Here is a 21,978-nt window from a genome sequence, read left to right as displayed (position 1 = left end):
TGAAGGAAGCAGATCTCACATAACGTTTGTGAGAATATAATTTTAGAATTGTATGGATATGCGGATGGGGTGACAAAGTAAAGACGGTAAAATCGCAGTAATTCATTACAAACATGCACTGATTTAAAACCATTTTAAACTTGTAAAAATCATTCTTGATTACATTTGATGATGATTGATGATTACAGCGAGCTCAACAGTTCTTTTAATCCCTGTTGCTTTGCGGATGTCTTGTCTTGTTGATTATATGCACTACTACAGAGACATGTTAATACGCAGCTGCAGGGAAACAGCAGTCCTACATCACGTTGTGGTGGGCCTCATAATGGGCGGGATTTGGATCCTATTTTAACGTCAGGAAATAAAAAATTAAGGTTTATTGTAAAGGCTTATTGACTTTGTATCACTCCAATATGACAGTAGACACAAGGCTTGGGCGATGTCAACCAATTTGGCATAGAATGATGTCTAATGTGAAACATCGCAATGGACGATGGCATCGTTGTCATAGGTGGCGGTGAATATATCATTTGTGAATAATTATTAAATAACAAATTAATTATTTGTAGCCTACCGTTTCAACTTCCTAACCTGCATGGTCTTTGTTTTACCCATTTCAAATCATAAATAAATAAAGATAAGTTGCACACCAATTACCACCCGTCAATCACTTTTTGCGGGACTCTGGCATGAACAGGCACAGTGACTGTGTCATTATAATGACGTCGACAAACTTGGCTGGTAAAAAAGGTGTACAATAATTAAATATCACGTTTAATAACCATAGTGAGATGCGATCCAGCGGTACATCCTTGATAAACAGCTCAACATACACTGCTCACTGGGGTGACTGCTGGCGCTCTGATTCTGACACGCACATAGCCTACACTTCAGCGCATGATAGAGTGAGTGGGAGTGAGTGTGTGTGTGGTCACGTGATGTGTATTTTCAGCGGTATAGTGTGAAAGGAGGACTTTTCAGAATTGCTAGATGAAACGCCAGTGTGGACGTGGATTGTTTTCATTCTAAAATGCCATTTTAAACTAAGACGTATTAGTGTAAACAGGGCCTAAGTGTGTATTTTTCACAAGCGGGTTGCTGCTGCGATGGGGGCGGAGGATTGCGATGTCGCCTCAGCATCATGATGTCTATCGGCCATCTGCGATGGCATCGTCTATCGACCAAACCCTAGTGGACACAATATACCCACACACAGTTCTGTCCAAACAGCTTCCAAAAGATGATTTTCATCATAGGTGCCCTTTAAATTATAACCATATTGCATAACATTACATCGTTTAACTGCATTTTGAATCAGATTTTACCCCGTGCAAAATCTATCGAGTTAAGTTAAATCTCAAGACCAAACATCTGTAAATTAGTGTATATCATTCACAATATGCAATCTTTCATTTATAAATGCATAATACAAAGTACAAAATTAATGGTCCAAAATAATAATACATCATATTTAACCATTTTATAAAATCATCCATTAAACTGTAAATATTTGACATTACCTGTACTATAAAGTACTGAATACAGTATGATGTCAAATAAATGAATATGGATATAGTTACGTACATCACTGCCCCACATGGTCAGCTGGATGACTCTGCCAGACATGTCAATCAGTTGGATGTTCCTCTTGGATACCTCACGGCTGTTCTTGGTCATGATGCGCGTCATATCCTCTGTGTTTTTACACACTCCGATCACATCTGTAAACACACGCACACACACACACGCAGTACGAATTCACAACACTGCTTCTCCCTCAATTTATCGAGGGTAAACAGGTTTGGGATAACTATACTACTCATCCAGAATGCAATTCCACAACACCCGTCAATGCTCCATTACAACGTGGCATCTTAATCCTCTCATATCAGACGCTGTTATGAATCATTTAGCTGCCATTAGGAGCGTTTCACAAATCACTGCCAGCACCTGACTCAAATCTTGGATAAGAAATACACCCGCTGCACCTCGGCGTGCTCCGACTGCCATTACCATAATTAGAGGCATGCTTATTGACTCTTCATTCTACCAGTGACAGCGTCTTTCTCCTCCAGTTCTGCTAGAACCCGACAGGGACACAAAGTCAATCTGCACCACAGGCCATTACTGTCATAAGCATTATTAATATTGCGTTCATCATCAACGTTATAATTACCACAACCTCCTGGGTCTCAACACATTTGTTACGCTACAGTTGCACCACACTCTCTTGCGCGGTTAATTATTAAAATGCTGGTTATTGATTATACCAATGGCAGAGGCCAGAGAGTAGATGCTCTCACCCAAGATGGTGTCTTTCTCCCGAGACTCCAGGTCTGCAATGGATACAAAGTCGCACTGCACCATGGGGACGTCATGGCTGTCCTCGCAAGGGATGATGCTCGTCTCGCCATTGAGAGTCATCTCGTAATCGTTCTTGAGTGAGGAGAACTGTTTGTTGGCAATCTTTAGGGTGCCTTTGGAGATGTAGTAGACCTGAGGAAAACAAATTTAACAATTTAGGTCATGTTGGTCAACTCAATGTTTCTCAACCACGTTCCTGGAGGACCACCAGCTCTGGACATTTTCCATGTCTCCTTAACCATACACATCTGATTCAGATCATGAGCTCATCAACAGCGACTAAAAGACCTGGGCTGTGTCTGAAATTGCATACTTCCATACTATATAGTACGCTAAAAACAGTATGCATGCCAAGTAGCATGTATGAAATCTTAGCATTTGAAAAACAGTATGCGAGAACTACCCGGATAACCTACTACTTCTGGCGATATTCTAAAGTGCACATCTCATGAACGCTATGCTATCCTATGATGCACCGCGAGAGAATTCATAAATGAGAGTAAAGCGATGCAACTAAAGCGGGTAGGTCACGTGATCATGATAAAAATCGCAGATGTAATACGTCCGAGTTCCATTCATACCACTCGCATTCATACTTTATAGAATGTTCTTTTCTAGCGGTCAAGTAGCAAATTCAAATGCAGTACCTACTGAGGCGATTTTGGACGCAGCCCTGTAGTGGGTGTGACAGATATGGGAGACATTCAAAACATGCAGTGTTGGTAGTCCTCCAGAAATGTGGTTGAGAAACAATGTTCAAATTGCAGGCATGTGATCAACCGAGGACAAAAATGGAGGAAGACGAGACCCCTGCCCCCTTTCAATAGATTTATATTTGTGTTTTTTATGTATTTATTTATATATAAATAAATAATAATACAAATAATAATTTTTAAATAATAATAAACAATATTCTTTACATAAATATTTGATAAGGAACACACAATTTCAGTTTCATTTTCTGTTTTATCAGGTTGAATGTGTAACAGTTTAATAGTCTTAATAGTAAGCAATATTTAACAGGTTTATACTTTGTACTTCAACATTGGGACAGATTCACACACCGCCAATAGATGGCACCCCCAACTCGGTTAGTTCTCTTGTGTCCACAGAATATATTTTTTCCTGTAAATTAGCAGAATATATATTTCATGTGATAAATAAACTACTTGTCAGTCAACAATTCGAACTGTAAAAATATTAGGTCCAGATGAATTAAGTAGTCTAATATACTTTAACATTCCACCCTGAAAAAAACGTTTATCACTTTCACTTTCCCTTTTAATGCACCATTCCTAGATGCAAGATTTTTAATAACTTGTAAAGATTTGACATTTCTAATAAATGTTTACAGTAAATGCAACTGAACTTAGTTTTATTTTTTGATTTATATTTTAATTTCTAGGGGTCAAAATTAATTGTTTCTTTGGTGCACCGCGATGCAGACGCGGACAATTCTGTATCGGTTCAGTAATAATCATAACCGGTTATTATGTAGTGACGTCATTTATCTCATATGCGCTATGTCATCGTAGCTTACTATGGCGAGGGAGGCGAGCGCTAGTACTTACAACGTTTCAACTACTTAAAAACGCAGAAACTGTGCACAATTTCACTGCGTGTGTGTTTGCTGTAGTCTTTCACTGACACTTACAGCAGAAGCCCCTATTTCTCTGCGATTGAGAGAATGAAAGTAACTCCATTTCTCTCTCTCTCTCTCACTGTGGCCCATTTGACCTGCTGGCGTGATTTTATCTCTCCTCTCGACTGTTACAGCGAAATTTCTGGATAGAGGTCAGCATTCCCGCAGCTGTACCGCGGGACCCGACAAGATTTGTTGCAGCGCAGGAATAAATTTCCAAATAAAGCGCAGAAGCGGTCGGTAACTTTGGTGTAATTTGAACGGAAGCGGGCAGTCTAACAATATCGTTCTCGAGCGAGCACACGTGTGTGTGTGTGAATGAGAGAGCGTGATGCTGTGTTTCGCTTGTTTGGTGCCGTCTATGTTTGTGTGTGTATACAGTTGTGTGCTGGGGGGGTTGTGCGGCGTGGTGCGACTGTTCAGACGAACACTGATACAAGTCATCATGGTGTTAATTTGTTTCTTTTAATGACAGCAGTAAATGACTAAACAATTATTTGAACTGTACAACTGCTAAACTAAAAATTATTTATTATGGCATCTTTTTTTTATCCACAAAGTGTTCAGCTTTTGTCACTGCAGTGTATCTTACTATGCTTCTGGGAGAGAGATTTTGATATTAGTATACTTACTAAATAAAGTACACTTTTATACTTGACCTTTACTTTAGTATACTTCTTTTTCTTAAAGGTGTATTTGCTTACCTAATTACTAAGATCAGTTTTGTACAGCCAGGGAGAGTATTGTCGCTCTGACAGCCAAGTTGGGTCAAAGCTAGGGATTCTGCAATCAGGATTTTTGCAGCCAATACAGAGTACTGATTCCTTTTCATGGTGATCAGCGGATATAGAGTACCGATTCTGTAGCTTCAAGCTTTATAATACATTAAGCACATTTTCCCTCTAAATAAGAAACTTAAGAGAAGATCTTGCCTTACCCAAGAGAATAAATAAAGGATGCTGCATATAATCCCTTAAACACATCTCTTATAACCATTTAGGTGTAGTTGCCTATGCAACAAATGGCTGCACTTGCAACAAATCAGTCACGCCAGTCAATAAATAGAGGTCGCACCGCATATGTATGTATTTTAGCTGTATTTTTAGAGTGCTCACGCCTCACACATCATTTACCTGTGTTGGGGTTGCTGTTAGCTATGCATAATATACAGAATCGCACATGAGTCTTCGGTCCTGTCAGGTGTGGCGTGCGTACTCTCATTCAGCTGTGTGTGGCTGAGTGTGGAACTCCACCATGTGCGATTCAGAGAGCAGAAATTTGTAATCGCGTGACCATGCAGAGACAGAAATGACACGCTATTGTGTAAATAAGATAGTACATATTGAGCTATTTAGCTGGTTTATTAAAAGTTGTGAACTGGTGCTATATAGAAAATAACATTAACTTGACTTCAAGGGGGGCGGGGAAAGCCGTTGGGAGAGCGGGGTGCCCCCCTAAGATAATGATAGGGGAAACACTGGAGCGTGATTCTGTGTGTCGCTTACTTGGTGCTGTGTGTCTATGTGTGTGTGTGTTTATACAGACAGCTTGTTATAGCCCACCCCTCCTAAATATAAAACTGTGTATGGAAAGCATCGTCAATGCACCAAGAAATCGAATTGAACCAAATCTATGGCAAGATAATCGTACCGAATCGAACCGTGAGACCAGTGTTGGTTCACACCTCTTTTATTTTCCCTAACATCACATCAAATCTTTTAAATTTAACAGTACTGAAATAATAAATAATTAAAAATTATTTGTATTTTTTGTAAACATTTACTGCTACCGGTAGCTTATTTTAAATGACAATTACAAAAAGCAACAATTCTCATTTTATTGTGTCTGAATAATTTTTCTCTCAATGCAATTTGCAATAGTGTAAATTTGCAATGTAGTGGTGGACCTTATAATAAAACAACTTATTTTCCGGAAAATGCAGGCAATTTTTGTAGCCCTACCTCTGTGAAAAATACTTAAGTTATAAGAAAGCAGGCCTTACTTTTCCCTGCTCGATGAGGGAGAAGAATTTGTCCACCTCATTATTGAATCCAGTTGCTCTGATCTCCCCCTATAATAAACAAAATTAATGTAACTAATTATTATTTTTCTTACAAGATTCTAATGTGCACAGCGAAGGAATGCTTACGCTTTCATCCACAAGCTCCATTGAGAAGAGTTTTCCATCCCCTCTTGAGTTACTCCACGTGCGGATGGCACTCTTGTTAGTGACTCGGGCTCTAATTGTCCATCTGAAGTAAACAATGCACTAAATGCAATGTACTGAACTTAACAATGAGATGCATTTAACAGACACCCATGAGTGCAGAAAAAAAGTAAATTTATACTAACTTTGACTGGTATGGATTGAGGCTGGCGATAGGCACAACTTTGGAGCTGCCTCCAGGAGTGTTGGGTGCAGCCATCGGCTTTTTCCCGAAGCTCTGAGCAGAAGGCCTGTTCATTGAACCTAACGGTAGTTAAACAGAAAAAAAAACTATAGCTAAGAACTAATACAGTGGAGATCATCACAAGACAAAACTGACTGCAAGAGTACAATTTTGACAACACTGAAACACCGATGACCATGTTAGAAAAGTTTTTTTTAACACAAAACCAGCTTCTATGGCTATTTCCATGACAAGTAGATTTTATGGCAAAACTCTACAAGGTTTATTTAATCTATTTTTTTCTGAAATCAGTATATTGTTGAGTTTTTCAAATTTCAAAAACTACACAGTAAAAAAAAGTTATGCACAAACAAAAATGGACATACCATTCCTTATGGCAAAGGACAGGGTAAACATGGCAGTTTACATGTTGCAAATAGGTAGTTTAAGCAACTGTACCAGTATAACTAATTACCTAATGTACGGCAATAGTCATAAAAACATACAACTACAGTATAAAATACTTAATATAAATAACAAATAATATACAATAAGATACAAAAAAAATCTTACAGATACTTAGTCATTAGTGCATTAATAGTTCCAGAAGGTAATAAGATTCATACCCTTCTACTTTTTCCCAGTATACAATGTTTGAACACTCTTGCCACTGCTGTTGGGAAGGTTTTAATGTATTGAATAGTTTGTTTATCAGTTACTCTAATAAAGTCGTTGATCAGTGGTTTGTTTTCAAACCGGTTTCTATAGTTACGATCAGATTATCATTTGAACACTTAAAAGGACTTATGGGTATTCAAACCAATGTTACCAATGGTATAAAGTTGATCATTTAAAACACTAACACTTCAAAACTTCCTAACATCTGTCAGCTACTACTGAATTACAGCTGTAATACTGCATGCAGTAACACTGTGTGCTGATGTATATATGGGAATGTGTTGCTGCATCCCAGTTCACCCACTCATACTATGTCCTAAAAGTACAAACATTTTTTGTGAAAAGTATATGCTTTTGAGAGTGTAACAGAAGATTATGGTAGCTTTGAGACATACAGTTTCCTCATTAATGGACGATCATATTGTAAATTACGTACCTTAATCATCTCAGAACATCATCCACATTTCTTTAATATTTAATTTCCTACTAGAAGATGTAGTAGTCAAATTCTAATCCAACACAATGTCTTATGAAAAATGTTAGCCATTAGAGTACATAAATCTGCACTTTGAATTTCTACTGGAAATCCTGGTCAATTTGGAATACTCATTTCAACATAATATGATCTGGGGAAAAACTAATTCCATTTTTGAATACTACTTAGGGCATATGGTACGCAAATTGGAAAGTAGCATGTGTCATGGCAAGTTGTGCTAAAAATCAAGAGCTCACAATGTAAACCAATGCAAATCACCACAGAAAAAGTAAACCGTTTTATAGTAATATCTTTAAAATAAAAAAATCTTACAAACACTCAAAATAAAAAGGACAAATGTGTAATATATATATATATATATATATATATATATAAAACCTCTGTGTGGGAAGCTAAAAATATATATATATCAATCAAGACATTCAGTCTCCAGCACTAAAGTGGAACTGTGAAGAGGGAGTGGATTAAATGAGTGAATCAACAATTTCCAGCAAAAAAAAAAAAAAAAAACATTTCTATATATAATTATCTTCTTTTTTTGTAGTGTGAGCAATTGCAGTTTAGAAAGTGTTGCACTGTGACGACACATTCTCATTCTCTAAAAATGAGAGAGTGAAATACACACACACACACACACACACACATATACATATACATATATATATATATATATATATATATATATATATATATATATATATATATATATATATATATATATATACATATATATATAACACATTACAAAAAACCCTGAAAGCCACTTTAAGTGCATGCCTTTACCATCGCTTCCATTTTGTGGCTGTAATGGACGTGCAGTTGGAGCTGGAGCTGTACTCGGTGCCTTTGACTGACCTTAAATAAAACAATTAACATCGCACCAACATGATTACTTCAAGGCCATGCAAAAGTCTTAGAGCACGTGTCCGCCGAAGCATTTTTTTCAAAGCTGATCATATTTTTTCAGTTTTCAATGGAATCTGTAGCATGGCGAGGTATTGATCATCCATTTAAGCAAAGCACTGAGAGCTCTGTGTTTTTAAAAAGCTCCAACAGGAGGAGAAGCTCTCATCGCTGAGCTTTATTTTTGAAACAATGTTTGCATTTCAGCTGTGCATAAATGCTTCGGTGAACATGTGTCCTTAAGGCTGAAATGAAATGCAAGACTTTTTTTGGGCTACAACAACATTCATTTTAAATAAAATCTGACATGTCAAACGTACTCTTACCCTCAACATAAGGAGTTGGGTCTCCAATTTTTCCTGGCATTTGGTCAGCAGACTTGAGCACTTCTATATCCAGTATAACCACCACCCGTCTGTTTACAGCCACAAACAAAGACAAAAAACATGTCTTAATAATAACAACAAACATATACTACTGTTCAAAAATGAAATAGGCACAATTTGTTTTGTTTTTTGAAAAATTATTTAATTTCTAAAATGACAATTAAGACACTGTTTATCTTAAAAGTGTAAATTTATTTCACTTAAAGATCTTTTAAAACTTCTGTTATTTAAAGAATCATGAAAGAAAGCAATGAAGTCTGGACTTATGATGCTGAGAATTCAGCTGTGCTATCATGAAATATATCATTTTAAAATTCATTAAGTTTACTTTAAGCATATTTTATAATGTTATATTAGATTTAATATAAATTTTTACTTAATTCAAATACATATTTTTTCTTCGTACAAAATCTTATTTAAAAGCTGAGCCACAGAGAAGCCATCACAAAATCTATTAAGCCTGCTAACACAAACTGTGAAAAAAAGAAAATGAGATCAAGACCTGGCGCTGAATGCCTACCGTCCATCCTTGAGAACATTAGTGACGCTTCTTTTCAGTATACAAACACAGTTAGTGGCCAACTGGTTTTGCTCAGCCATGGGATTGAGCTGTGTGGACAGCATGAATGCTGCATGCAGGAAAACAAATAATCATATTTAATAGGAATGCATTCATGACCCTATTTGCATGCAGCATATTTATATAGACTAGAATGGTTTACATACATAAAGATGTATAAACAAACAAACATATTTCAATCACTGCTTGCCTCAGTTTTTAAATTATCTTTGAAGACATGTGCACACTATTTGGAAAAGTATTTGTGCATGTAACCAAAATATTGAACAAATAATAATACAAGAAGTGCAAAACACGTCCTAGGCATGTGAATTACAATAAATGTAAAACACAGACACCAAATTAAAGACACAAATGCTTCTGTAGACTGATTATACTTACAGGACATAGTGTGCAGCCCATCACTCATCATGACACGGAAACGGGACAAACCATTACCTCCATCAATCTTGCGAATGTTCTGAAGAATATTTAACATTTTAAAGTTTTGCACTATATATATCTGACACTACACCTTTAAAAGTGATAAAATTGTCTTAAAGGATATGTTAACAAAAAAAAAAAATAATAATTTTATATATATATATATATATATATATATATATATATATATATATATATATATATATATACACACACACATTTATTTAAAGAATTATTAAAAGAGCAATCGAAACAAATGTATGTAACATACATAAACAAAATAAAAACAAGCAATATGGGCTTTGATATCATTCTTTCAAAGGCTTTTAATCTGTTCAGACTTTCAGATGCCTGCTATGGGGCACAACTGCTTGGAAAAAGCAATACAAAAAATATTTTTTTTTTAATGCTTTGATCCAAGCAGTTGTGCCCCATAGCAGGCATCTGAAAGTCTGAACAGATTAAAAGCCTTTGAAAGAATGATAAAACAAAAAAAGAAAACATTTTAATGAATTTAAGAAATGTTATAGATTTATATTAAATTAAAACTTTATATTTAAACACATCAGAATAAATGAGAAAATAAATGCATTGGGTTAAATTAACCCATTATAAAATAATTAACACATACACTTTGATGAAACAAGGTTACAAATTTTAAGTATGCAAAATAATTTTAAAAACACTGGATTAAAATAATCCATTATAAAACTAACACATACACTTTGATTTTTACAAATGTAAAAAAAAAAAAATATATATATATATATATATATATATATATATATATATATATATATATATATGGTAAAGGCAAGTAAACATAATAATAAATATAATACTAACTTATATCTGCTATTCAGGATATTGTGAGTATAAATTCCTAAACATACCAGAAATTGCATGCATTTTATATTTGGGTATGGTGGTCTCTTGCATTTTAACTCTAAAAGATTGAAAACTATTATATGTTGATAAAATGAAATTATTTGATGAATTATAAACAATGTACAAAGAATCTGACAATTACCACACACTGAAGAACAGGATTGTTGACTTCAGTTCCTTTAGTAAGGGACTAAAAAGAAAAAATACACAACAAAAGAATTCAGTTATAAAACGTATTGCCACGTACTGTAAATCAAAACATTGGAGATTTGAGATATCTGATTTATTTCACACACATTCAAAACTCTTCATTTTGCATAACGTCATACAATGAATCCGACTGAGTGTTTATAAATGTCTAGGTATTGTTTACGTTTATATATAAAACGTCTCCGTGTTGTGTTGTTGACACGATCACACTTAAACCTCGCAAAAATGCAGTTAACGTTAATAAAAAAAAACTAACGTTGCACAAAACTGTGATAATAATTTGATAACATTACCCTGTCGTAGTCTGAAACCGCAGGGGGAAAACTTGTGACTGGCTAACTCACTTAGCATGTTTACGTCTGCACTGGTTGAAATAACTCTGCTGTTGTGAACTTACCTCAATTGCCCCTTCCGACAGTGTAAGAGTCATCTTTTTACAAAAATATAGCGAAGGGAAGATTCAATTCTGCAACGACAAAAGACTCCAACAGACCCGGGAACTGATCGATCTCCTGTTTCCTCGCGCCAACTCTCCAAACGCGCGAAAGTGCTGCACACGATGACGTGTTTCCTGCTTCAAACTACATCCGCTGAATGTCAAAATACATGACACAAGATTAATCAAATTTCTCTTTCACAAGGTTATGCGAGATAACCGAGAAATAATGTAACCTGCATGTCCATCTCATAACTAATAAATCATATTATGGATTATAGAATTTCTTTTTCATTTGAATCTGCAGAAAGTAAAATTTCCTCGAGCATATAGGAAAAATTGAGTCAACAAACTTGCTTTCAGTTCTATTTTTCTAGAAAAGTTTATTTTTTGAATTGGAGTTTTATTCAATTGTGGCAAAGAAAACTTTAAATAATACACTTGAAAAAATCTAGCTCCTGTTTAACCAACCTTCTGTCTCGCCACAATCCAACCCGCTCTTTAAGATGTCAAAACTCAGAGTTCTGGAAGTACCCAGACTGGCAAAATCCACTAAAGGAGGTTGCGCCTTCTCATTTCTGGCCCATTAACTCTGGAATAGCCATCCTGAATGTCTGAGGCTCAGACACACTCTCTCAATTCAAAACTAAAGACCTATCTTTTTAGTAAAGCATACACACAATGCACCACATAATGGTACATTGCATGAGTGTGCTCAATGCAGGTGAGTGGGCTTGATAAACCACCTGTAGCAAACACTGTCTTAATGCACCTGACATTTTGTCAGAAACACTCCTCTACTTTACATGTTTGCTTATATAACTATTTTTGTTCATAGCACATCTTTTTCACTGATATTTATTATCTCTTTTTCAAATACACTATGAACAGCTACGCTAACTGTTTTCCTAGTTTTCTATTTCCACCTGGGGATACTCATTCCAAGGTCTTTAGAGACTATGCAGCACCATTGATGTGATCCAAGACCTGTGAAGATATAATGCTAATCATAGAGGACTTTTAGAGGTCTACATAACCCTAGAACAGGCCACATCCTGAGGAGATGCTGTGGCGGTCTTGGAGGAGTGGAGAGCATGAGACTGATTCCTGAAAGACCCTAGTGATGACGAGTCTCTCTTGTCTGTCTCGTGGGCCAGCCTGAACACTCGCCGGTGCCTTCCTCACACCTGCACCTTCTCCAGCCCCTGGCGCCTAGACCGCAGTTCTGCACAAGAAGTTTGGCCAGAGGAGAAATGGTCACACCCAACTGAGTTTCTCTCGAGATGTTTTTTCTTCCCTTCATCAATTGGTGAAGTTTTGTTCCTCGGCACTGTCACCACTCGCTTGCTTGGTTTGGGACTTGTGGAGTTTCGCATCAACGTATTTGCTATTCAGTGTTTGGACTTTCAGCAGTGAAATTTAAACCACACTGAACTGAAATAAACTTCAACTATAAAAACTGGACTGACAGTTTCAATTTACTTCTATGTTAAGCTGCTGCTTTGACACAATCCACATTGTAGAAGCGCTATAGAAATGAAGAAGAATTTAATTTAATTGAAAATTGTGTTATTTAAATGTTGACCTTTTTAAGGAATAATTTGAAGCAAAATGATTGCTCAAAATTCCTACAACTTATTAAAGTAGGCTATACTATAGGCTAATATTTTTTTATATTACTCGTAAAATATAAAATCAAAATTATAATGTTTTCCGCAACATATGATCAAGTAAATGCTTAATTTTCAGACAGATTAACCTATTAAATCAGTGGTCACCAAACTTGTTCCTGGAGGGCCGGTGTCCTGCAGATTTTAGCTCCAGCCCTAATCAAAAACACCTGAACAAGCTAATCAAGGTGTACTTGAAACATCCAGGCAGGTGTGTTGAGGCAAGTTGGAGCTTAACCCTGCAGGGACACCGGCCCTCCAGGACCGAGATTGGTGACCCCTGTATTAAATGAACACACATGTGTGCTACTTGGAATATCTGGTCAAATTTCTTTTATTAGAAAAAAAAAGAAAGAAAAAAGAAATCATGACCATTTTTAAACAAGATTAGTGCATTTAGAAAATCAATTCATACAGGGGGGAGTAATTTCAACTGATCCCTAAACAATTTACTTTAAGAAGATTTCCCAAATTTGCCTCCCAATGGGGACAGACTACATAGTCAGCAATCGCTTATGGACTCATTCTGTAAAAGCATCTATTTTGGATGAACCTCAAAAGGCTTGTCATCAGTTTTGTCTGCATTGCCAGGGTTTGTGATCATAGTGGATGCTCCAGGGTTTGGATTGGAAATTACTCCGAGGAAAAATGGCGTTTGACTCAAATCATCCATCAGGGCAAAGAAAAATGGCTGGTTGACAGTAAATGAAGGATTGGAACGTGAGATGACCACACTTGTTGCGGCCACTGCCTCTGCCCCCTCTTCATTTATCTCAATGCTGGACATATGCTGCACACTGGACACAAACAAGGGCCCCTCGGTGATACGGTCAAGCTTTGGGTGACTGAACAGCTTTCCTAAACCTGCAGTGCAGAAGAAAAATATATTTATTAGTAAAAAATAATAAGAATAAAAAATAAATCATTTACACAACAATTCCATAATGTAAATATAGGCAACATAAAGCATATCAATGGAACATGCAAACTCCACACAGAAACACCAACTGACCCAGCTAATGTATACGATTATAATATTATAACAAACTGATTGTTTTGTAATATTGTTTAATAATGTTGGATAATAGATTAGATTTATATTAAATGACACATCATAGTCTGGCTGCACAGAAAAAAAATATTTCGACCCATGATTTTAGTTTAGCTCAATATATACACTCTGCAAAAACTTCTATTATAATTATGAAGCTATCTGGATGGTGAAATGAATCCCTAGTTTACATCATATATGACCTTTATTGTTTATTGATAATTACTTTAAAAGAAAATGTTTGGTTTGTTCAGTATTTTCAGGGTAACTAATATAAATATTTATGCCTGGAAAAAAACATAACAGAAAAAGAAATCTAATTCAACATAAGGACATCTATTTTTGATGACATATTTAATGCATTTTCACATTTCAGTTTAATGACGACAGCCAGTATATATGTAGTTTAAAGTCTGCATGACCCGGAAGCTGTGACCATTTGTATTTTATTGTGACACAGTTCCTAAAGAAATGAAATATCAAATGAGAAAACAATGGACATGGTTTGTTTTATCTACTGTGAGCTGATTGGATGTAATAACGTAGGCATTTCATCCAGAAAGATCAGAAAAAAATGGTTTTGGGAGAGTTATTACAACCTAACAGACAACTTCTCCTCGCCATTTCTGTTTGTTGTCAGAACTGACCGAGGGTCATGGCTAAGTATGTTAACCACGCCCAATACCTCAAACAGACCTAATCCAAAGTCCCTTTAAGGCAAGTCATTTCACTCGACAGCCATATATGAAACGCCTCCCGGGCAGTATGCTCGGGCAGTCTGTCTGAATGGGGAAATATCAAATTCTCCAAAACTGCCTGCCAAGCTTACCATTGAATTTCATATTAGGAATCACCAATACAATTAAACAACAACTGTGTCTTTAGTTTCATTTCTAAACATCCAAATCACACAAAATCTGCAGAAACTCACGTCTGGTTTGAGCCCTTCCCCTGGATTATTGTCAGTCTATAGCATTCGATGTTTGGCTCCTGTACTAGAAGGCGGGCTTTATTTGCCATTTAGCGATATATTTTAAATATTTTCTTCATGAAATGCACAATGAAGGATTGGAACATGCAAACCACAAAACCAGCAATGTGAGCTAACATAATCATATGGTAGTTTTGATTTCATTTGTACTTAAAATGTTCAAGGGATTTATTTGCATTCTATCTTGTACTTGTGGGGGTCTTGCCTCAAGCTCCAGCTAAGTTTCTGCATTGTTGTGAATATAAAGTAATCTTCTCTTTTATTATTGTGGTCTAACTATTTACTACGAATTACTTATAATGTGCCAGATGCATGACATCTTACCCATACTTGTCATTGCCTCTTGGAGGTCCTGGTGGAAATCAAGTTTGAATTTAGGTAGTTTGACCTGCATGTTTCTTTCTCGTGGTAATCGACTGTAAAGATCTGAGATATTGAGATTTGCCGCGATGGCTGACACGTTCACATGTCCAGATGTTGGCATTACCACCAAGAGACTCCTATCGCCTTTAAAAGGAAATCGAGCAACCTGTAAAGGTCAAACATGAAGGATAGTGAAGAGAGATTTAACCAGTGCTAGTATTTTAATAGCATCTTAAAGGCATTAACCTGGGCATCCAGCCCATGATGGGTGAACATGCTGAGAGGATACTTTGGCCCAAGCATCATGTCCACATTAACAATCTGGTTTTCATCTATGTAGAAATTCTCAGTGGAGGTGAAATGAGGGTCAAAGCGGGTGAGCCACTCTCCTGAGAGAAAAAAGAACAAACACTTGTATTCTATGGTACTTTATTGATTTGCACTTGTGAAATAACAAGGGAACAATAATGCAAGACCTCTAATATGACTCACTGAAGTGCAAGAGGAAATTGCTAAATACGTGATGGTAACAGGTGTTGTTCTGACCTTTGTAGTGCATAGCATTGATGAGCATCATAACAGCGCTGGGAGGCAAGCTGGACAAAAACTCTGAGATGTGCCCATTTGTGACTTTCTTGACCCATTCATTGACGTCATTAACATCAGTCAAAGTGGCCGGCTCTGAGTCATACAGTTTCTGAGAATGTTCCATAAAGTCAGATTTTGCTTTAAATCCTGAGGGAGAAAAATAGAAACATTTATAGATTTGAGTAAAACCAAAATAAATCAAGAAAGAAAAATTGATTATGGATGGAGAGATGGAGATTTATCATGAATAACAAAAAAGCGAATTAATGCAAATATTTAAAGAGCCTCTACTGTGGAATTTTGAAAATGAGCTTCTATGCAGTGTGTAACACAGCTCTAAGTGAATGAGAACATCCAGCTTAGGTTTAAAAGTGCAGTGTGTTTAAAACTATTGATTCTTTAACGAAATAGTCGACTCAGAGTCGAATAAATTAATTGAGTTAGGTTTGGATCTTTTGCCTGAATGCATCGACGCCAATACGGTACTTCACCAAATATGAAGTGCTGGATCCGGTAAAACATGAACACGCCTTTCCCTTTAGACACTAGCAGAGCGTGGGGGATCACGGCACTGATCATGACACGAAAATTATGATAACTGACAGATAGAGATTCGGCTGTGGGAAATAACAGGTTAAAGATAATTTTCACAACAATACCACAGTATAGCCTAGTGTTGTGTATGTTCCTGTCATTTTTCTTATGACTGATACAAAAATCTACGCTGCAATGTGGGATTTGTCAGCCGTTTGCTATTAAAAAAACGAGCAGCAAAGACTATTATGTATAGAACTTTGACAGGGACTTTGTCAGTAACTGTTACTCACACGCATGGTGCAGTCAATTTTTAAAATAGTTCAATTTTTGCCACTGTGTTGATTAATACTGAATGTGTGTTGTTGTTATTACTTGGGGTTAGGTTTAAGAGCAGAGTAATATGCTGGTGTTTAACTGCATTGCTTTATTGCATTCCTGAATTGTGCTATCACATACTCCGTGTGATACTTTATACCCGTGGTGGGTGTTTCTCTCTGTCTCGCACTGAACCCAGTCGACTAATTACAACATCAGCGCAGATTGGCATTGGACTAAGGAGGGGTTTGGGAACAAATGAATCACTGAACAAATAATATGAGAGTCGTTGCGATAATTAAGTAAAACTAAATGCATATTATAAGACAATGAAAGTATTTTTTGACCTTGCATGCATATCAGCCTGTTGTTGGAGACCCCCAAAACCAAAATATGATCTTTAATAATGCATAATAGGGGCTCTTTAAATAATAATTCAATATTTAACCAATAGTAAATGTTAAAAATGTTTTTAAAATACACAGTGACCTTATTTGATAAATTTCAAAAGTGTGTCTGAATTTAGATACACAGCTCACATCTGTGCCTTTTGAAGTTACTGAAACCATACATGAAATGCCTGAAGACAAAAGATATGCCACTGTGGGATTTCCAGCATGAGAACTGGGTACAATGTGAAGGACATCAGTGATCCAGCTCAGTGATTCAGTCACTAGCACTCCTCCTTAGGCCAAGACAGTAAGCTTTACCTAAATAGTTGTTGTAAGCTGGCCTCTGTTGCACTAACACCCCAAAACTTTATTCCCATCTGGGCCATGGCACCAATGTAAGCCCTTTAGTTCTACCTAGCCCTTAATGAGCCTGAATTCTAACCAGCATTTCAGGCATGGGAGGCAACATCATTGACTATTACATGACTATTACAAGTACTTGCTTTTTTTTGGTGGAAGTGAAACTGAAGTGAAACTAATTGAGCTCCTACTTCACAATTATTATCTAACTATGATGCAGTTGCAATCAGGAAAATGGACCGGTCTGGAAGCTACCTCCTGTATCATCTGTCTCTGGTTTGAAAACCCCTTTAATGTAAACCCTTTGGTTCCACTTTGCTCAGCAAGATTCAAATCAAAATTTCCTACATAAGTGCCATGCATGCTAAGGAAAACATTTCAGACCGAAGCCTCTAGTGTCATTGCGAATGACTCTAGAACTAGAATTCTCTAGTGAGTTCTTTGAGATCATAAACATCCCAAGTCTCCTGGAAGTTCCAGGAGTCTCCCATATATGCATAGAGACACCCGGATCCCACTCAGAGCTGGATTTAGATGGCAAGAGAGCTAGGCACACTAGGAAAAACATAAAGGCCATAGCCGCAAGCATAATTTGAGGCCTATTTTGAGTTTTGATGTTATTGGGCTATTTTGGGGCAATTTTTCACTGGCCACACAAACTTAAGTCTCATCTGGATTATAACACCATCCAAATGCTGTGGCTGTGCTCACACCATTCCATGCAGGATTTGAACTGGCATTTCTGGCACAAAGGCCAGACCCACTAAAAGACATGAAGGCCTTTGCCTCTAGCACCATTAGCTTGTGCTCCACCTGAGACCAGAGGAGTGAGGTTCACTTGTACAGCTCTGGCTAGCTGGCCATTTTTAGCCTCCTCCCCCCCAACCCCTGTGGCTCTGCTCAAACTTTTCCAAGCATGATTTGAACTAGCGCTTCCGGCATATGAGGAAGGTGCACTTAGATGGATGCTAAAGACTTGCACAGAGGCACAGTCTCAAAATGCACTGCTTGATCTACACTACACCTGCATGACGATATATATGTGTGTGACTATCACCTGTTTTCAGATAGATGCGGCTGGCGATTGGCATGCTCCTTTTGCGGAAGTTGCGCAGGAGGCTGCTGAGGGCAGTGTGATAGCAGGGCAGAGCATCGGCATGCAGGTGATGTAGAAGCAGCTCTTCTGTATCATTCGTTGCTCCTGAGATTGGGATAAACAAAAGGATTGAATTAACATCTTGATGTCTGAATAGCATCTGTTATTCTCAGAGTTCCTAATTTTTCATTGTAGATTCCAGATATACCCAGTGCAAGCTGTGAGAGTGCTACTGACAAGCTTAGAGGGGAAAAGATGACATTAGGCTGATCTGGACTAGGCTTCAAGTTTTCCAGGAACAAAAGGCCAAGCTTCATAATGCCGTTGCCTATGGTCCGCTTAATCTGTTTGCCCGTCATGTCCCCGTCACAGAGGGTATCAAGCTCCTCTTCAGACGAGCCCTCTTTCTGCCCACTAGAGGGACCTGGTGTTGGAGGATCTGCTTCCAGGCCATCTGGATTAACTGTGAGTGCTTCTGTTACAGTGGGGTCAAGAGTGGGCTTCAAATCCTGAGTGGGACAAGACAATTGGAGTGTCAAAAGTCTAAACTTGTGTACTTTCAGTGATGTAGCACTGGGGATTGTGGTGTCTTACTGATATGGGTTTACTTGGAGTCAGTGGGATGAGAGGAATTACAGGATCCACTCCATCCTCTGGATCAGTCACATCGTCCTGCAGTTAAAAGCAGTCATTCATGGCATTTCAATCAACTAAACTAATGTTGAAAATTAAGCAAGGATTAAGTTAGTTTTTTACCGTCCAGCCTTGCTTGACGTAACAAAGAAGGAGGAATGCCAGAAAACACAAGTTCATGTTCTAGAAGTTAGTCTAAAAACCAAAGAGCAGACCAATTTACACAGGATTTTGATTTATTTGGCCTAGTTCACTGATGACTGGTTATACAGTGCATCCGGAAAGTATTCATAGCGCTTCACTTTTTCCACATTTTTCATGTTACAGCCTTATTCCATTATGAATTAAATTCATTAACTTCCTCAAAATTCTACACACAATACCCCAAATGACAAAATTCTCGGTCTGATGAGACTATAATTGAACTCTTTGGAGTGAATGTCAGGCATTACATTTGAAGAAAACCACCACTCATCACCAGGCTAATACCATCTCTACAGTGAAGCATGGTGGTGGCAGCATCATGCTGTGTGGATGTTTTTCAGCAGCAGGAACTGGACGACTAATCAGGATAGAAGAAGAGATGAATGCAGCAATGTACAGGGACATGCTGAATGAAAACCAGCTTCAGGGTGCTCTTGATCTCAGACTGGGGCAACGGTTCATCTTCCAGCAGGACAGTGACTCAAAGCACACTGCCAAAATATCAATGGAGTGGCTTCACAACAACTCGGTGAATGTCCTTGAGTGGCCCCGCCAGAGCCCAGACCTAAATCCTATTGAACATCTCTAGAGACATCTGAAAATGGCTGTACATAGCCACTTACCATCCAACCTGATAGAGCTTGAGAAGTACTGCAAAGAGGAATGGGCAAAAATTCCCAAAGACAGGTGTGCTAAGCTTGTGGCATCATATTCAAAAAGACTCGAGTCTGCAATTGCTGCCAAAGGTGCATCAACAAAGTATTGAGCAAAAGCTGTGAATACTTATGTACATGGGATTTTTCAGGTTTTTTATTTTTAATAAATTTGCAACAATTTCAAAAAAATCTTTTTTCACATTGTCATAATGGGGTATTGTGTGTAGAATTTTGAGGAAATAAATTAATTTAATCCATTTTGGAATAAGGCTGTATCATAAAAAATGTGAAAAAATGAAGTGCAATGAATACTTTCCAGATGCACTGTATTTACAAAAGCACTTTGTCCATACTTACTTAAATACTTATCTGTATCACAGAAAAAAAGAATAATAATATCTATTAGTACAAATTGTAGGTTCACTTCAGTAAAAATACAAAAACACCCTGACACACAGTTTTTATTGTGTACTAGATTATATTTTAAACATAACTCCTGTTGATCTCCCTTACTTGCCCACTGCTCAGAAATCCAAAATCCCTACTACACAGTGCTATTTTTTTTTTTTTTACCAATTTGCTATTGTAGGATGTATTAACAATTTGAGTAAATTTTTATAGTAGTTAGCAGATTTGTAGTTGATTGTAGATTTATTATTATAGTGTTGTTTTATCAGTTTTAAATGTTGAGAAGTTATATATATATATAATATAAAATTAGTTAACAGATCCTCAGTACTAAAAATATGTCAACTATAACAACCTCGATACTGGCATTGCAATCTGGCAATAAACCACAAATATAGATGTGATCTAATTAAGTCACAACTCCAGGTAAGTTCTTTACAGCCTAAACTAAATATTTAGCCAAATAATCAATAAACGCTTAACATGGCTAAAGGTCTGTCAGCAGTTGCATAATTCCAGGGTTAAGAATTTTACATTTCTTTAACACTACAGATTAGAATAAGAGTATTTACATGAAACAAAGAATATGAATGTTGTATATATATATATATATATATATATATATATATATATATATATATATATATATATATATATATATATATATATATATATATATATATAAAGTTTATATATATATCAGTGTGGATATGGAAATATTATTGGAATTGACTTCTAGACACACGTTTTATACATACAAATATGCATGTTCAAATACATATGGCAATTATTTGTGATTACACTTCAAAAACACACAAATAAAGATCAATTGTACATATTGAACAAAACTGCTGGCAACAGATTCAGCTATTGTATTTCAACAGTTTCTTCCAAATACACAGCAAGCAATTATTTACTGAGAATTAACATAACAGAACGAACAAAACTAGGTGCTTACCGTGCAAATCTCCAGGAGTGGGATCCAGCCCTGATTTGGGAAAGAAACACACAAAACAGGCAATGGGAAAATTCTTGGCTGTAGGGGTTGGCAGTCTCGCAGCACGCAGTTACATTTCAACTTTCATTGATCTTTACCTCATAGTCAGTACCTACCTCTTCATAGATGTAAATATTGAGAGACCTTGAGGTCGAACATCAAACTCAATATTGCTGGATCTCTGAATAGTTTGAACAAAGTAGGTTATAAATTGAAATGATAGTTTGCTAAGCTGAATAAACTCACTTCTGAAGGTGAATGCGAGGCACTGAATATGAGTAAACTTGCTGCATAAGACAAATAAATGAGGAGGAGATGACA

The 21,978-nt window shown here is 36.8% G+C and overlaps 2 protein-coding genes across 3 annotated transcripts in view; both read right to left on the bottom strand.

Annotated features, from left to right (window-relative positions):
- rpa1 (replication protein A1) overlaps positions 1 to 11,511 on the bottom strand; it is a 43,861-nt gene extending 32,350 nt beyond the window's left edge. The window contains exons 1-11 of one of the 2 annotated variants that reach the window (XM_056474128.1): positions 11,358 to 11,511; positions 10,893 to 10,940; positions 9,821 to 9,899; positions 9,380 to 9,488; positions 8,800 to 8,888; positions 8,354 to 8,425; positions 6,359 to 6,476; positions 6,156 to 6,258; positions 6,009 to 6,077; positions 2,304 to 2,496; positions 1,585 to 1,721 (exon numbers count right to left, since the gene is read on the bottom strand). In XM_056474128.1, the coding sequence (XP_056330103.1) occupies positions 1,585 to 1,721; positions 2,304 to 2,496; positions 6,009 to 6,077; positions 6,156 to 6,258; positions 6,359 to 6,476; positions 8,354 to 8,425; positions 8,800 to 8,888; positions 9,380 to 9,488; positions 9,821 to 9,899; positions 10,893 to 10,940; positions 11,358 to 11,390 (1,050 nt within the window). In that variant the 5' untranslated portion in view covers positions 11,391 to 11,511. The remainder of the gene's footprint in view (positions 1 to 1,584; positions 1,722 to 2,303; positions 2,497 to 6,008; positions 6,078 to 6,155; positions 6,259 to 6,358; positions 6,477 to 8,353; positions 8,426 to 8,799; positions 8,889 to 9,379; positions 9,489 to 9,820; positions 9,900 to 10,892; positions 10,941 to 11,357) is intronic. The other variant, XM_056474129.1, reaches the window with a different exon arrangement.
- A 1,871-nt stretch (positions 11,512 to 13,382) lies between these two features.
- On the bottom strand, positions 13,383 to 21,727 carry serpinf2b (serpin peptidase inhibitor, clade F (alpha-2 antiplasmin, pigment epithelium derived factor), member 2b). The gene is made up of 9 exons (XM_056474558.1): positions 21,619 to 21,727; positions 19,516 to 19,587; positions 19,354 to 19,431; positions 18,968 to 19,268; positions 18,721 to 18,864; positions 16,018 to 16,206; positions 15,718 to 15,860; positions 15,433 to 15,637; positions 13,383 to 13,930 (listed from the first exon to the last, which is right to left on the bottom strand). The coding sequence occupies exons 2-9, from the start codon at positions 19,570 to 19,572 to the stop codon at positions 13,605 to 13,607; spliced, it is 1,443 nt and encodes a 480-aa protein (XP_056330533.1). The 5' UTR covers positions 19,573 to 19,587; positions 21,619 to 21,727; the 3' UTR covers positions 13,383 to 13,604.
- Positions 21,728 to 21,978: the final 251 nt, after the last annotated feature.

This window comes from Danio aesculapii, chromosome 15 (genome assembly GCF_903798145.1).
Source record: "Danio aesculapii chromosome 15, fDanAes4.1, whole genome shotgun sequence".
NCBI classification, from domain to species: domain Eukaryota; kingdom Metazoa; phylum Chordata; class Actinopteri; order Cypriniformes; family Danionidae; genus Danio; species Danio aesculapii.
Note: the sequence above shows the minus strand (reverse complement) of the source record. Positions and strands in the feature narration are given on the sequence as shown.

Coding starts and splice junctions, on each gene's coding strand:
- serpinf2b (XM_056474558.1), bottom strand. CDS start 19,572: ATGAACTTGTGTTTTCTGGCATTCCTCCTTCTTTGTTACGTCAAGCAA. Junction 16,207..18,720: donor CCGCATCTATCTGAAAACAG/GTGATAGTCACA, acceptor TTTCTCCCTCAG/GATTTAAAGCAAAATCTGAC. Junction 15,861..16,017: donor CAATGCTATGCACTACAAAG/GTCAGAACAACA, acceptor TTTTTCTCTCAG/GAGAGTGGCTCACCCGCTTT.